At 36.2% G+C, this 17,047-nt stretch overlaps 1 protein-coding gene across 3 annotated transcripts; it reads left to right on the top strand.

The window, feature by feature from the left end:
- Positions 1 to 207: 207 nt before the first annotated feature.
- On the top strand, positions 208 to 16,711 carry ABCE1 (ATP binding cassette subfamily E member 1). Of its 3 annotated transcripts, none has more exons than XM_085313200.1 (18): positions 208 to 243; positions 5,707 to 5,879; positions 6,177 to 6,262; positions 6,771 to 6,868; positions 7,261 to 7,378; positions 9,385 to 9,522; positions 9,672 to 9,741; positions 10,856 to 10,952; positions 11,756 to 11,845; positions 12,426 to 12,547; positions 13,255 to 13,476; positions 13,916 to 13,975; positions 14,061 to 14,119; positions 14,291 to 14,401; positions 14,491 to 14,633; positions 14,728 to 14,850; positions 15,946 to 16,057; positions 16,301 to 16,711. In XM_085313200.1, the coding sequence occupies exons 2-18, from the start codon at positions 5,777 to 5,779 to the stop codon at positions 16,346 to 16,348; spliced, it is 1,800 nt and encodes a 599-aa protein (XP_085169326.1). In that variant the 5' UTR covers positions 208 to 243; positions 5,707 to 5,776; the 3' UTR covers positions 16,349 to 16,711. The 3 variants fall into 3 exon arrangements, with proteins under 3 accessions (XP_085169326.1, XP_085169325.1, XP_085169327.1); XM_085313199.1 differs by lacking the exon at positions 208 to 243 and adding an exon at positions 266 to 423; XM_085313201.1 differs by lacking the exons at positions 208 to 243; positions 13,916 to 13,975 and adding an exon at positions 266 to 423.
- Positions 16,712 to 17,047: the final 336 nt, after the last annotated feature.

The raw sequence follows: 17,047 nt of genomic DNA, 5'->3' as shown, positions 1-17,047 counted from the left end.
CGCTCGCCGAGGGCGGGCGCGAGCCGCAGCACCGGCGGAAGCGGGGCGCGAGCCGCAGCACCGGCGGCGCCGGCGGCCCACACACCTCCCACGCAACGTCGCCCCGCCCGCGCGGCGGCGGCGGCGTCACTCGGAGATGACGCCACCAACCGCCGCGTCCCTGCCGCGCTTCCGACGCCAGCCCCGCCCTTCCCTGCGCCCGGAGGCGCCGCTCTCTCTTTCAACGTGCGCGTTTCCTCTATGGTGAGCCGCCCGCCTTTCCCGTTTCTCTCTATGGTGCGCGGCCCAGGCCCCTCCCTGCGGGGCGGCGGCCATCTTGGCCGGGTGGCGGCGGGAGCACGTTGCGCGCCGGCCCGTGGAGGACGCGGCGCGGTTGCCGGCTCGAGCCCGGCCGGGGAGCGGCGCTCCCCTCTCCCCCTCCCGGTAAGCGGTCTCCGGAGGGAGCGGCGGCATCGCGCGGGGAGGAGGAAGGAGGGAGGCGAAGGCGCCGGGGGCCCGGCCTGCGGCTTCCCGGCCCTGCGCGGGCAGCGAGGCCCGCCGCCGTGGCTCGTCCTGAGCCCCCGGTAGCGGTTGGAGGGGGCTTTTCCGTGTGGCCCGGTGCTCCCTGTGGAGCCCCTTCCCCGGGGGCAGAAGCAGCCGTCCCTGTCGGGTGGGAGGTCGCGCTCTGCCTAGCTGGAATTGCCTCGACGTGAAGTTCATACTTCCTGCTGGCGGGTTACACGGAACCGGTCAGGTTTTCTTAGCGTTTTTCTTTTTGGCTGTCCTTTGCTATGCAGCAGCCAGTGAAAACAAGAGGGAAAAAAAGCCGCTGTGCTTCTGAGATCAGCCAAAAGAATTGCTTACGTGTAGAGACCCCTGTGCAGGCTTAGCGTGTCGTCATGGCCAGGCACCTTGGAAGGGAAAAATCAGTATTTTTCTTCCCTGAAATTGAGGGATTTCTCTGTTGGAGGAAAAAGCCCTACATTTTGCCGTGTTTTCAGAAAATTAAAATCCACATTTGTGCTTGTGTGATGAAGAGATCAAGACTTCTTGCAGGTTTCACATGGTGTAGGTAAGGCCATTTCTTCCAAGATACATAAAAAATATGGAAGGACCTTGGTAGTGGCATATGTTTAGTTGCTTCACCTGCAAGTTTCTGTGGCAGTTTTCAAGTTCAAATTTAAGATTCTGTCCTATGTTTTTCTAAACTGTTGTGCTAAAGAAGTGGTCTTTAAATACTCCTATAATTTTCCTGTGGTAGAAGATGTTGCTAATTTATGGATTTATTCTTATGCATTTCACTTCACGTTAAAAGGAAATACTAAGGATTGAGTGATAATTAATTAATATCATTCAGCATCAGCTAAACATACACACTCATTATACTGCGTCAGCATAGTTGACCGTATGGTTTTCCTGTTAACATTGTGTTTTTCTTTTCTTCATTCATGTTGTGCCCTACAAATAATATATTGAGATATGTACAGTAATGACTAAGAGATTTGGCTTGTAAACTAGCTCTAGTAGACTAGTTCTTAATTCTCAGTAGATCTCCACTTTTAACATTTACTGTTATTTCTGCTATGTCATTTATAAATGGTAATAGCAAGAAAACAGATTTTCATGTCTTTCATTTAAGTTTTCAGTGAGTATCTGATCTCTAAATTTCTTGCTCTTGTTGTGATATAACTGGCTATAGTTCTTTTAAAGATGGATTGAGAGGTGATTCTTGAGGCTAATGATTTTTCAGAGGAAAGTGTAAATGTTATTTATCCTCACTCTTTTCCCGCTATTTATTATTTAGATCTGATGAGATGCAATTTATTAAAATTTTCACTGCTTTTTCTTCGAAGTAGCTAAAGTATTGCTCAGTTCTGAACACTGATCTGTCCTTCACCACAACTTTGAATTGAATCGTCTTGCCTCTGGGAGGTGCTTCAGTCTTCATTGTTATTATTAATGTTTGCATGTTTACTTCTGAATAATAATTTAGCACTGTTATAAGTTGTCTCCTGTCATAGTTAACTTGATTCAGTAAATTGCGTTGTGCTTGTATGCAGCTCTAATGTCTGGGAAAGAAATAAATATGAATGTTTCCTAATGCAAGTGCTTTAAATTTCTTATACAGATTATAGATAACTAGTGCCTTTTGTAGCAGCATGCTTGCACACTGCCCGCTTCCCTCCCCCCAAGCTGTGTGGTGTGTGTGTGTGTGTGTCAGATAGCAGTTGCATCTGAGAACACAGAAAATGTTATCATAAGTGTTTTAAGTCAGTGTTCTTATGTTCCTTATTTTTAGAYGTGCTTTAGTGTTTGTATTAAGTGCCATAATCAGCTGTATTGGGCAGCTTTGGGGTTCAATAAATGAACCCCCAAGGATTTAGAGCACTGTTTGGCTAGCAGTTGTTATTCTCCCTCACATTCTTATACCTGTGTCACCACTCCATCATTCTGGAAAGATTTCCTGTTGTCTGTCAGAATTCACTAATTTAAATTAATGTATTACTCTGTAATTAGTAATGAGTTAATATAGTTGCACATTGTTTTCAGTTCTGTTCTTCTTGGTTTGGAAAACAGAAATATGGAACTGAATTTAAACGCTTCTGAATACCAGTTTCTCCTGCCCTTAAACTGCTGACTCTACCTAACAGTTATGGGAGTGCTATATTGTAGCATATACATATTGTATTTGTATATGTATATAGGTTGCTGACCTATATTCAGTGCTCTGAGAGTTCCACTGTCTGCACTGTGAGATCAAACAGTCCTATTCTGTATGTTAAATGCCACTGAAATAACTTTGTATAAATACATAACTTGAACTCAGTCTGGTTTTGGATAATGTTTTTTTAACTTGCTTGAAGCTGTAGAAATTTAAATGTGTTTTGGATTTGGGGAGGAGGAGGGATTGCATTTCTTGTGGTTATTATCCTAGACATTAGGACAGCCCTGGAAATAATGCTATTGCAGAAGCGATAGAAGTCGCAAAATAATTTTGTTCTGAAAACAACTTAAGACTCCTAGAAGAGTTTTATTCTTTATTTCCCCTCTCTATAAAGTACTCTAAAAATGCTTAGCATACTTAATGCCTGTGACTTGTGGACCCTTCAAAACTCTTTGCCGTAGATAAGCATTTTCCTATATAAATCAGGTAAATTTTTACGTAAAAAAATCCTAAGCTCCTATATTACTTACTTAAAAAGGTCTGATTCATCAACAGGTAAAAGTGTAAACTTTAGTCTGTTTTTCCCATCAAGATTGGTTAGAAAGCTCGTTGAAGCCGGTGGTGAAGACTGATTCAAGCTCTGCTTGACTTTGTCTTTTAGAGCAACTCACCCCATTCTCCTCCTTCATTGCTTTAAGCTAAGGTGCCAGACTGGAAGGTGGGACAGCTGAGGACTGARTTTATATCCTGGTCTGCTAACGGTACTGTGTAGGCACTAATCTCCAGCCCAGGTCTGGGAGGTTGTGTAGAGGAGGTAAGCTGCTGGAATGTGGCAAGTCTGTCTGCTAGAGCTTGCTTTTGTGACTCCTAGAAAACAGCCTTCATGCTAATGAAGAGCTAAGATGACTAGCAGGAAAGGCCCTGCCCAGGACATAGACTAGTATGGTCTGGCTGCTCAGTGTCCTCAGCCCTGTGTGCAAGCTTTGCAGCTTTGCTAGAGGTAGGGCTGACCCAGATTAGGCACACTTTGGAAAATCAGAGAGCAAGAGGGTGATCCAGCTCCTAGTACCCTGCGCCCTACAAACTAGAGGACTTTTTTCATAAAAGATACATTTCCCTAATCATTCTTTATCTTACTTGAAACACTGACAAAAACCAGTGTTCCAGTATTCTAGAAGATTACCCTGACTTAGACATCCCTATAGAAACAGAAAGTCTTACTTTCAGAACTTATTTTCTTCAGTTRAAGCTGTATTGAAGTGAGATGCATAAGCCCATTATCCCATGTCCACAATGAATGTACCAGCCACTGTGCTATGATTTCTCTCTCTGAGGCCTGTTCTATGGATGCAGTCACAATGTGCAGCCCTACTTTATCAGTCTGTTATATGATTGTATAGAGTTATAATAAAATATTTTAAATACATTTAAAAATAATCCTGTATTTAAAAACATCAACTCCTTTATTAAGACTATTTTTAATATGATGTAAGCTGCTGGAAAAGTTAAAAACTTAAAGAATAAAAAATTGTCAAATATTAAAAGTAGAGACTATCATGGTAAGAGCTGAAGGCATGAATAATAATTGCATTCGCTTACATCTGGTAAAGAATATCTTTAGACGTTAAAAATATGTTGGACATTGAAAAAGGAAGTAAGRCTACCACGTCTAAAAGGAAGCAGTTAAACTGTTAAGTATGGAAATAATGGATTTAAGGATTCAATAACATCTTTTTTCTTTTTCCTTTTTTTTTTTACTTCCTATTAGATAGATGCCAGTTTCTTTTTTAATTTCATAACAAGCTACTATCTGTAGGATTCCTTCCAACTGTAATTCATAAGTGGGTTTAGGGATGAATAGTGTTTAATGAAATAAATGTGCCATATATTGTCTTCTTTCATATATTCTTGCTTCTTTCAGGAGACTGAAAGTCACAACCTTTCTTCATACAATAGGCATATGTAATAAATAGTCTCTAAAGCACTGCAGAGCAGTTGGGGCAGAGATGAGCTGCATGTCCAACAGAAAATGCTTTAATAAGAACTATTGGAATCCTTTTCATGGAAGAAAGACCATGCTTAGATTATGTGGAAACTTGGAGTATTTCAGGACTCCTTGACCAGTTACACCTTTGAACTACTGATGCATTGAACTGGAATGATTTTGAACTGGCATCATCTGTATGACTGCCATCATTTTCTTTAGTAGTGTTAAACTGAAACTGGAGATGATTTGTACACGTTGGTGGTCTTTCTTTAGACATTAAAAAAAAAATCTGGTTGTCATCTATCCCAAAGTAAAATCTTGTAAACTTCTGTTAGCCTCATAATTCTGTTACTTTCTGTATTCTGGACCAGGAGTGAGTGGAGAGCATGGTTCTTACAGGTGAATTGCCCTTATGAAGATGAAATCACTATTATTTTCAGTACTCTCTGTGAGTATATTCATGATCAAAAAGTATCAGTACACTTTAAGTAAAAGGGAAATKAATTTTATCTGTCAAGACTGAAAAAGTATTTGCCCTCCTCCCCTTCCCCTGCTACAGTTGGTGACTTCATAAATTCCCAGTGCAATGCAATGCTTGTAACCGCTTTATAGGTGTCTAAGCAAGGCAACAGGCAGTTGTGCAGAGGAATGCAAGTYGTAATTTCAGTTGCTCAAATGTTTTTATCTTTAATTTCAGGAATATTCAATCATCTAATAATTCGAGAGCTTTCTCTTCTAGAAATAGTCTTTTTAGAAAACATTTTGTTTATTTTTATTGTAATTTATTGTAGTCACTGATACTGTATTAGGAAATACAGAATTTAAGTGTCGATACTSAAGTAGAGATGAAGCTTATGTCTATCAAATGTTTTCATGGCATGTCTGTTGTTCTCACTGACTGGATTATTTTTCTATATGCAAATACAAATTTTCACTTTGAAGACTGGACTAGATTTTACATCTTTGAACTTTGCCAGTAGTAACTTTAGGTTGGTATGGCCTTCTCTGTGCTGCCAGTAATCATGATGTTCTTTTTGTGTTTTATTTTGTTTTGTTTTTTAATTATTTTTTTAAGATCTGGAAGTCTCGAATTCCTCCTGCTCATAATCTGACTGGTGTATGTGCTTAACCCTAAGCTGTGCATTATGGCAGACAAACTAACAAGAATTGCTATTGTTAACCATGACAAGTGTAAGCCAAAGAAATGCCGTCAAGAATGCAAAAAGAGTTGTCCTGTGGTTCGAATGGGTAAGAGAAGTAATTTAATAAAATATTTAAATAATGGGGAAAATTAAAATAATACTTACTAGAAGGAGCTAGAAGTTTTCCTTTTTTTTCTTAATAACATGAGTCTTTGTTTTATAAAGCTTTTATAAGCTGGGTATCACCGCAAGCATTACCTGTAGCAGTAATGTCAGATCTTTAGATGATCTGAGGATTAAGGGAAGTTATTTAATACGCATTTCTCCGTGGAATTCAATAGTATCAATAAGAAATATGATTCATCAGAAACTTTCTTGAGTTAGTTTTATTCTTTTTCACTAGGAAAACTTTGCATAGAAGTCACATCGCAGAGCAAAATAGCATGGATCTCAGAAACACTTTGTATTGGTTGTGGTATTTGCATCAAGGTAAAAGTTAGACTGCTTTACTTAAAATGATAAAATTTTTTCATTACATTGTTATCTTTACTAATGCATACTACAACTTCATAAAGCAATTTTGTTTCTCTAAGTAATCAGACCTTGTTTACAGTTATTGTTTGTATTAAGTAAAGTACTGTATCACATTATGGAGCTGTTTGGTTGGGGAAGGGGTTGTTTGTGGCAGTGGAGGCATAGCATTAGAAAGACAATATTGTACTAGAGCAATAGCATATATGTTGGGTACCTCATTTGTATCATAGACTGACTCTCTAAATTGCCAGCTGTGTAATTTAGAAAACATGATAAGAACTACTTTGGAGAAGCTGACTGTGTAAACGAAGTGAAGCTATTTTTTCTTATGAGTAATCTTCTTTTAAAAATACTTCATTCAGATATTGTGTACTGCACAGCTAGGTGCAAAATGGAACAGAAGATAATTTTGTTAATAATAGTTTCTGAGTACTAGTAATATATAATCTTACTTCTATTGTAGAAATGTCCTTTTGGAGCCCTGTCAATTGTTAACTTACCTAGCAACCTGGAGAAAGAAACAACACACAGATATTGTGCTAATGCCTTCAAACTTCACAGGTATTTTTTTTCCCAAATTAATGTAAAAAACACACAAATTCCAAATTTTTGATCATTTGAACTAGAAGCTCACATCACTGTTTTTGGTTACCATCTCAGTAACTTTCTTTCTGAATGTTTGTGGTATTTCTCTTATTAAAAAGCATTATAATGATACAAAATTTTAGTGGTCGTTTCATAGAAATCCTGTTAAACAAGTGGTTCTTAAATCTTGCTTATAGTCTTCTAGTTTTTGGGAATATTGATTTATTTTTGAAGACTGTATTGGTAAATTAACAAAACAAGGTGAAACATCGACATATTTGAAAACAGGTCGTAACATTTACTTTACCACCAAATGTTGATATCTGATGGCATTAAATTAATACTCAAATTATCAATGTTGTGTACAGGTTGCCTATCCCTCGTCCGGGTGAAGTACTGGGATTGGTCGGAACCAATGGTATTGGAAAATCAACTGCCTTGAAAATTCTAGCAGGAAAACAGAAGCCAAATCTTGGAAAGTATGATGTATGTATCAGCAGTAAAATAGAGTTGGCATTGTATTGTTGGCGTAGTGTTGTTAATATTTTATGATATTCTTTCACTTCAAATTTTCACATCTGTGAATGTGGTAGAATTTGCAAGGACGATGGCAATTTACCTCTTAACCATCAATGGCCTACTCAACCCAGAAATGGTAAGAAGGGGGTGTTTATGAAAAGATTTTTTGGAAACTTCATACATCGTTCAAGAAAGATAAGACTTACAAGCTAAATCATTTTTGTTATTCATTGAAGATGAGTATCAGGAGTGTATTTTTATCTTTAAGTCATAGGTGATTTATTTTTATAGCAACCTTTTTAAAAAATACTCAATTTTGTTTTTTCCACACAAATTCCATATGTCAAGGAATTTAGATAGCCTGAATTATTGAGTTGCTTCCAAGTTTAACTTTGTTTTTCTCTGGATGAATCTAGTGTATATGAGTATTACCCTGTTAACCTTGCTATCTCTTCCTTTCTTCAATTCTTTTGAAAGGTGATCTCATATAAAATATCTGGTTATCTTAAGAAGTTGGTGAAAATATATCCCACTGTACACTTCTATGTGCTTTAGAAAGTCCTTAGCTGCTTCATGTTATGTAATATGGACTAAATATAAATTTTGATAATTTTTTTTTGAGAGTCAGACATACTATAACTTACTATCTGCTGGACTGAATGGGAAATCAGAAGCCATTTTCCTATATATTTGTGCAGCCAGAAGGCAAAATATTTACAAAATTTTGTTTACCTACCACTATAGTCCAAGGAGTGAATATTATTAAAGAAAAGAGGTATCTTACTCATGCATGTGCTCTCACACACTGTCTCTGTGTCTCAACTACTGTGGCTCTTTTTATCTGATAATATTCCCAGTTGTCACCTTTTTCACTTTCAAATCAATAGCTACAATTGAGTTCTGTTACTCATTTTTCTTCTTTTCCAAGAAGAACAATTTGTATGAACAAGTATTCTCAAACTTTTTTCACTCCTTTCATTATCTGGAAGGGTGGTATTTTAATGAATTATCTATTTCATGCCTGCCACTTAGAACTGCAGAAAAATAATCATTTTCCATCTACTTTTCCATTATCATTTGAATGTGTTTTACATTATTTTGTGGACTTCTTGTTTCAGGTGGTAGTATTGCAGAAATAGCAAAACTTTTGACTCTTTGAATGTGCTTAATTGAATTACCATGCTTCCAAAATCAGACTTCCGTGTGAAGAGCCAAATCATTATGACCACAGAAATACGTGGTATGAATTCAGTCTTCCATGTTGCTTCTGCTCTAAAACTTATGAAGCATTTCCTCTCTGTAGTTGCGTGGTTTGGAAATACAGCTGTGTCACTCTGTTTCTATGCTATTTACCATCATAATAATTCAGAACCATGCAAAGTAGAATGCTGCATAAAATGACACTATACAAGTTGTATTTTTGCCATGGATGATTGCTCTAAACAGTTCTTTTCATTTTTTGTTTCCTTTGAAATGTTTGCTGGAAGCAGAGAGGGAGACCAATATTTAATGCATCTTTGTGCAAGCTGATTTTATTAATCCAACTCTTTTTTCCCTGGATTAGTGGGGTTGGAGAGCTAATGCCATGCAAGTTCAAGTTTGTAAATAAGTTCAATTACGCTAATCTATACCAATGTTTTTTCCTGTGAAGTAGTTTCACCCATACACTTTCTTAACTTTATCCAGAGGAAACAATTTGACTGTGTTAGGTGCAAGTTTAAGATGCTTTTTCTTGAAAAAGCTAGTAACAATGCAGCTCAAAAATGTCTGAGCTCCTGCCTTCATTTTGCAATTAAGTTTTTTTTTTAATGAAAACTATTAGAGCAAAAAAAAAAATTAGTAAAAAGCTTTTATCAGGCTTCTTTCATTTTGCAAGCATAATGTATTTGTTGTGTTGATTGGAATTTTAAAATTAAATATTTTTGATGTATTTAAAATAGCATAAGTAAACATAGACTCTAATTCTGCCACAGGATCCACCTGACTGGCAAGAAATTTTGACTTATTTTCGAGGATCTGAATTACAAAATTATTTCACTAAGATCCTAGAAGATGACCTGAAAGCCATTATTAAACCTCAGTATGTGGACCAGATACCTAAAGCTGCCAAGGTAAGAAACTTTATTAGCTACTAGAAAGCTAGGAGCTTCTCCTGTAATAATTCTCATGTATTTAAGGCTTTTTAATAGTATAATTTAATGTATAAAATACACTACTGTCTGAAATATTAAATGTTAATTTTTGTCCATTTATCATGCAGGGAACAGTGGGATCAATTTTGGATAGAAAGGATGAAACTAGTACACAAACTGTTGTTTGTCAGCARCTTGGTAAGTAGCTTTGTAAAATCAAACTTGATTTGAGAAACAATTACTGAAAAAATAAAGTTTGACACTAATGGTAGGTTTAAATTAAACTGAATTCAAAAAATTTTTAAAGATGCTTTGGTGTAAAGCCTAAGACTTGCTGTAGGCATAGCTGAACCAATGCCAAAAATAACTTCTCGTGAAATTGATACAGGTTAGTTAATAGGAATAGAAATGAGTGCAGTCCTTGTTATATAGTAGGAAGTGCTTATTTTTAAATCTGGAAAAAATCGAGTTACAATCTGTTGCTCTTGCTCATTTACAGTTTTGGCAAAATTTTAGCACYTTCTGCTAGAACCGTTGTGTAAAGAAAATATTATTCGAGTGTGAGAAACCTTTTTTGAAACGGCTTGCATATATGTATGTATATGTGATTATAAGATAAGTATGTAGATTTCTGAGAAGGATGTAATTATTAAGAAAAAAATCTGTAACAGTTCAGCTGCTGTGCATTTTTAAAATATTTTGAGTTGGGCGTTAATAAATTTAGGTGCTAATGYAGGTGTTGCTAAATTAAAAACAGGGTTTGTTTTGGTAAAGGTAGGGGTGCAGCCTGACACCAAGAGTGTGATCTGTGAGCCCCACTGAAGTACTTATCAGAATTGTCAGTTTTTGAAATGTGTTGCTCGTGAAGCTGACAAGAAAATACTGACTTCAYCCAGTTACTATAATGTTTGGGGAACTTATGTTTTTTGTGAAAATCAGAGCTCTTCTTTTCGGCTGGATCTAACAGGAAACACTTTGATAAGAAACTATACAAGTTCTAAGGGCCAGAAATGTTCACCAAATGTATGCTGGAAAAACAAACAGAAATGTAACCTTTCCACATGTTAGGAAACTGCAGTACAAGTTAATCGGTTAATGCTATTGATAAAAGCCAAAGCAAGGGAGGACTTACAAATAGCATTATAATGCACCTATCTAAACTGAATACTTTTAATTTTCTATTCTAATTCTCTGAAGAAAATATTTATTGTGATTATGCATGATTCTATAGATAATAAACACAATGAACTGTTTTTTCAGTTGGCTGTAACAAATATCTAAACTTTTTTTTTTTTTTTTCTCTTAATGTCAGATTTAACCCATCTGAGAGAAAGAAATGTTGAGGACCTTTCAGGAGGGGAACTTCAGAGATTTGCTTGTGCAGTTGTGTGCATTCAGAAGGCTGATATGTATGTTTTATTTACTTCTATTAGACATTGCTTTTAATAGTCTGTGTCAGAGTATCATCTGATGTATGTCCTGATACTTTAATTCATTTGGCTAGAAATAGCTAATTTCAGAGGCCTGTGTTTAAGTTACAGCATCACAAATTCATAACCTTCCCTAATCCCACAGGAAGATACCCTATTTTCCTCTCTGAATAAGACATAAAGTAGACCCTTCCCCACCTTTGGGAGTTTGTTGTGTGTCCCCCCCTCCCTTTATTTTATTTTGTTTTATTTTTTAATCTTGCGAGCAGAAGATCACTGTCCCATCTATGCTGTTTCCTGACTCCCGGCTTTGGGAGCAAGAAAGCAGGATCAGAAAACTGATGATTTTCTGTTTTGTTTTCTTTTTTTGTTTTGTTTTTTTAAGAAGTCCTTATTCTAGTTCTCCTAAAACTGTTACTTTCACACTTCTCAGTTCATGTTAAATTTAAGCTGAATCAGAACTGAGTGTATGGGATTCCTAAGTGATTGCTGACTTCTCTAACGTTTGATAACTTTGTTACAGTTTTTGGCAAGGTAGTACTTAACTCGGGCTGTTTAACAATTTCCTGCTATATTTATCAGAGGTTCAAGGGAAGTGTCAGTACACGCTTTTCTCTCTCTCTCCCTTCCACTTGCTCCCCCTCTCTGTCTAAATGTTTATAAACTTTTATTTTTGTGTACTTAATGTTTGAAAGCTTTGTATTTAAAGTACGATAGATTTGAATGTGTTAATCAAATAAACTTGCATTCGCTGAAACTTTCATCTTTTTTTTGTGGGCTAGCTTCATGTTTGATGAACCTTCTAGCTACCTAGATGTGAAGCAGCGCTTGAAGGCTGCCATAACTATTCGATCCCTGATAAACCCTGACAGGTAAAAATCAATTTAATTTGTTTTGCTAGACTGTAATAATAGGTGATGGTTTACAGACTGAACGAAAATCTAGTCCATGCCCTGCAARTGCTAATTTCTTCATATGGTACATTAACAGATATTTTAAAATACCCTATTATTTTCTTGCTTTGCATTTTGGAAAATAGTTCCCAATTCAGCATTGGGGAAAACTGTAGTAAAAATGTGAAAATTAGAGGTGGTTATTTTTCACCCTAATATTGGTGTCCTAGCTCTTTCTCACAGTTATTTTCTTAAAATATATCAAGTATTTCTTTCACTCCAGCCAGTCAAGTTCCTTTTGCTTACTCTACATATAGAAACTGTCAGCTTATATTGAGGATGAGCTTTTAATTATAGTTCAAAATGTTTGCATACTGGACACTTAATGAGCTATTTTCTTTTTTATATCAGAGGTTTAAACTCTTCTTATTTAGTATAAAGCTAAGAATGCATATTAAAATGAGAATCAYGGTAATAGTATTAAAGTATGCAAGACTATAGTAAGAAACAAATATTTTGTAATGAACTATAAAAATTTCTTTGTGGCTCTGTTTTTCAGGTACATTATTGTTGTAGAGCATGATCTAAGTGTGTTGGATTATCTGTCTGACTTTATCTGCTGCCTGTATGGTGTGCCAAGTGCTTATGGTGTTGTAACTATGCCTTTCAGTGTAAGAGAAGGTAATTGTTGCAATATTTTTCTTTTAACCTTACAAAAAAGTCCTATGAAAGAAAAAAAGATGCTAAAATAGTTGTTGTCTATTATGTGAACATGTGTTCTTCCTGTCATGTTATATTTCAGTAATTAATTGAAAAATAATGTTATATGCAGAATTTCTGTTTTCTGTGTTTCTAAATAAACTGTGTTTCTAAATAAACTCAGTTCAAAAGCCTTAACTAAAATACCCTTTGTCTAATGGTGTGGATGTGATTTTGATATTTGCAAGTGTTTTGTAAATAGTGGAATTGCACAAAAGACCCTATAAATAGTAAAGAAAGGGCAGGAGATGGTTGCATAGTACATATATAGTGTTCAACTAATTGATGGTACTGCTTGTACTGAGACTTGGTAACAGATTTTTTTCTTGAGAGAGAGTCGGTCCAACAACAGTAGTTCCTTTAAACTCTACACTCTGTACTAGTTAGGGGCTTTCAGGATGAGCTTCTATAGCTTTTTTTGTAATTTTAATAAGATTATTTTTCACTTAATTTGCATTATTTCCATACTTTCAAATAAGAGGTTTTGTTGCCTATTTTCACATGCCATTTAAAAGCCAACATTCTCCCTATCTGCTGGGAATTTTTAGGCAAGAACCAAAATCCATCAATGTCTTGTTTTTGTTTATGTAGCCTGTTTTTTAAAAAATCTCTTTTTCCTCCGTTCATAGGCATAAACATATTCTTAGATGGCTACGTTCCAACAGAAAATCTAAGGTTTCGAGATGCATCTTTGGTTTTTAAAGTAGCTGAGACAGCTAATGAAGAAGAGGTTAAGAAGATGTGTATGTATAAATATCCAGGAATGAAAAAAAAGATGGGAGAATTTGAACTATCCATAGTGGCTGGAGAATTCACTGATTCTGAAATCATGGTGATGTTAGGGGAAAACGGTAAGTGGAATTCTTGTTGTAATCTGTTCCTAATTCTCCTTTCCAGTCTGGGAGCTAGACTTCTAAATTACTGGGTTTTAGTGAGGTTGAGCTGCTTGTTTCCTCGTGAAGATACCAACGCCATAAACTCACTCTCTAATTCGTAGGAGCTTGAACGTTAATGATGTCATTGTATTTTTCTGTTACCTCATTTTAAGAACTGAGATTAGCAAAATGATGATGGACCTAGTGAACTAGCACCAAGTCTGGACTATTGCAGCTTTGATAATTCCTCTATTTATTTCAAGCATGTACCACTTGATATTACTTGCTTTTTCAAGTGAAAGAGACATTCAAAGTAGTCTAACTTAGAATATATTTTTAAGTATTTATTCTGTTTGGTCAGTGACTTAAATGCCAGAGATCTAAGTCTAAAGTAACACAACTTATATTTTTGTAGGAACTGGCAAAACTACATTTATCCGAATGCTTGCAGGAAGACTTACACCTGATGAAGGAGGTAGTGTTTAGTACCTCTGTTTAAAACCTATTTTGAGGATATTGGAAAAGTTCTTGTTTTCATAGTGACTTTTATCTTTTTATAGGTGAAGTCCCAGTTCTAAATGTCAGCTACAAGCCACAGAAGATCAGTCCTAAATCTACAGTATGTTTAAGCCTTATTTATTACTTAYGTATTGTTTTAGCAACAAAAGCATCTTCTTAGTGCACAGGTAGAATTTATGCTGTGAACAAAAAGGTGTTTTAATTCTTTCTTTCTTGTTTTCTTGTGGTATGTTGCATAAAACTAAGTAGTAACATTTCTTTCTTTAAATAGGGAAGTGTCCGTCAACTACTGCATGAAAAGATCAGAGATGCCTATACACATCCCCAGTTTGTAACTGATGTAATGAAACCTCTTCAGATAGAAAACATCATTGATCAAGAGGTATTAATTGCCTGAGATAACAACATCTTTTTTTTGTCTTCTGTACCTGTACTCCAGTTAAATGTGGCTTACCTCTTATCCTTTAATAGGTTCAGACATTGTCTGGTGGTGAGCTCCAGCGTGTAGCATTAGCTCTTTGTCTCGGTAAGCCTGCAGATGTTTACCTAATTGACGAACCTTCGGCGTATTTGGACTCTGAACAGCGTCTGATGGCTGCTAGAGTCATTAAACGGTAATATACACGTGATGGGAGAACTGCCTGAAATTTTCAATAGTTCTACAATAAATTTATATTCAGCYGTCTCTCAAATTTATTTCTGTTTCAGTTTCATTCTCCATGCTAAAAAAACGGCTTTTGTGGTAGAACATGACTTTATCATGGCTACTTATCTTGCTGATCGAGTGATTGTTTTTGATGGTATTCCTTCCAAGAACACACTTGCAAACAGGTAAGCAACTTGTTTGGATTAGTAAACAATATGCAAGAGGACAACATAGGAATAAATTATTAATCAGAAACATCCTCACTTATCTAAAACTGAAGCTACATTCAAACTAAATTAAGAGTGTCCTGAGGCCCTGGATTTTGTTTTGAAGCAAGGGAGGGAAAATAGTACTGATGTGCACTTCAGGGCCGCCTAGGCACAGAGTTAGGGGCATAGATGTATTCTTTATCTAAGACCTCAGAAGACRGGCTCTCTCCTGACATAAACAATTTAAAGCAACTGCATACCAATTAAATTGCAGTCAGAGAAGAACAACTAAGAGGCATTGCTCAGGAGGACTGAAAARGGGCTAACTGAGTGTGCTTAGGAAAATAATTTCCAAATAGTTAAAAGAAAGAGGTTAACTAAGGGTGTTTCTTGTACAAACGCAGGTCCTGTGTGAAGTGCAAGTCTTCCTAGCAATATAGAATGTACAGAGGCTATGATCTTTACACTGTAAAAGCTGTCCCTTCTGATATGCATTTCTGTAAATAATTTCACGTAAATTAAGGACACTCTTCAAAGAGTTTAACAGAAATAAATTTCTTAAACCAGTGTAATTGTTAAGTATTTAGTATTAGCCAGATGAAGTAAACACATCAATTTTTTTTGTATGTGCTAGTTTGTTTGGTTTTCTTAATCATTGTCACTTAACTGCTTCAGTATATTGTTATGATTTTTGCTGTTCCTCACTAGTGGTGCAGCTCAAATTTTTAATGTAAAGAATTGTGTGGCTCTGCACACAAGCGTTTTATTTACAAAGTAAAGAGAATGCAAAGGAAGCAGTCTGAAGACTAGTAGTGTCATGCTCAGATACTGCTGAAAGATGATCATAGCACTTATGGCTTCTTATTTGATAAATTATTTGACCGAACATATAACACAAGTTGCTCTGTATTTGACATACTGGGATGTGCTACCAGACCTGATTGATCTCTCTCAAGATGGAGATAAAAGCTGCCAGCTCTGCAGATGTAGCTGTAGTTAGAAGTATAAAACTTCTGAAAAATTAGCTGAAAAATGCATGTACCATTCCTAAAGTTCTCTTCTCTTTAACAGTCCTCAAACTCTTTTGGCTGGAATGAATAAGTTTTTATCTCAACTTGAAATCACTTTTAGAAGAGACCCCAACAATTACCGACCAAGAATAAACAAACTCAATTCAATCAAGGTAAGARAAAAGTTACAGTGCAGAAACTGTGACTGTTCAGTATCAGCCCAGGTCTGAAAACAAGGAACAAAATGAAAACTGACCTGCTGGTCTTGCTGTGCTAGAGAAAACCATATGAAAAGAGTAGTAAGAACTATAAGGAAGGTAGAAAGGAATTGCGATAAATGCCTTCATTTCAGCTACGTTTAGTCTGCCAGAGACTGTTTTAAATAACACTGACTCTTTTTTTTTTCTCTTCCAAAGGATGTGGAACAAAAGAAGAGTGGAAACTACTTTTTCTTGGATGACTAAATATTGAATCTGAGCATCTTTAATTGCCATATACAAATGCAAATTGAAGTCTGAACAGTTGTGAGTTAAAAGACTCAATCAGGTTTTAGAACACTTCATCTTTTGGAGCTTAAACTCTGTTGCTGCGTGTAACACCGCAGGCCACTTGCAGTGTAAATTCTAGTCCGAGTAAAACTGCCACTTTCTTTGTATGGTATCACAGCCATATTTTCATTGTAATAATTCAAAATAGACAAACCTAAAATTGTGCAAAAGTGTCTCCAGATTTTTCAAAATTTAGGGCGGGATTTCAGTTCAATACATTCTACTCTTACCAAGTGGTGACTGGACTTCCAAATTAAAAAACAAAAAACAAAAAAAAAACTCACACCTTTGAAGCTGCTTCCTGTATAAGATGAAGACTTGCAAAGAATATGAAGACAAAAACTAATTTTTAAAAAAGTAAATCTCTCTGGATGAGGGTTTCATAAATAAATGGAAACACTCTTCTGTGACACAGTACAAAAATCATTGAATTACTAATTCAGTGTGTATGTTTGCATGTATTTTTGTATGATGGTCATGCACACATTTTTTCATGTTAGCAAGGTAACACGGAGTACAAACTACATACAATAGAGATTTACACTTCAGTCCTCTGCCTATTTACATCTTCTCAGATGTAGTAACAGCAGGTCCATTGAATAAAATTTTAAAAAG

This window comes from Rhea americana, unplaced genomic scaffold (assembly GCF_003343005.1).
Source record: "Rhea americana isolate MKP2758 unplaced genomic scaffold, rheAme1 scaffold_38, whole genome shotgun sequence".
Lineage (NCBI taxonomy): Eukaryota > Metazoa > Chordata > Aves > Rheiformes > Rheidae > Rhea > Rhea americana.
The sequence above is the reverse complement of the archived record's forward strand: the minus strand, read 5'-3'. Positions and strand labels throughout refer to the sequence as shown.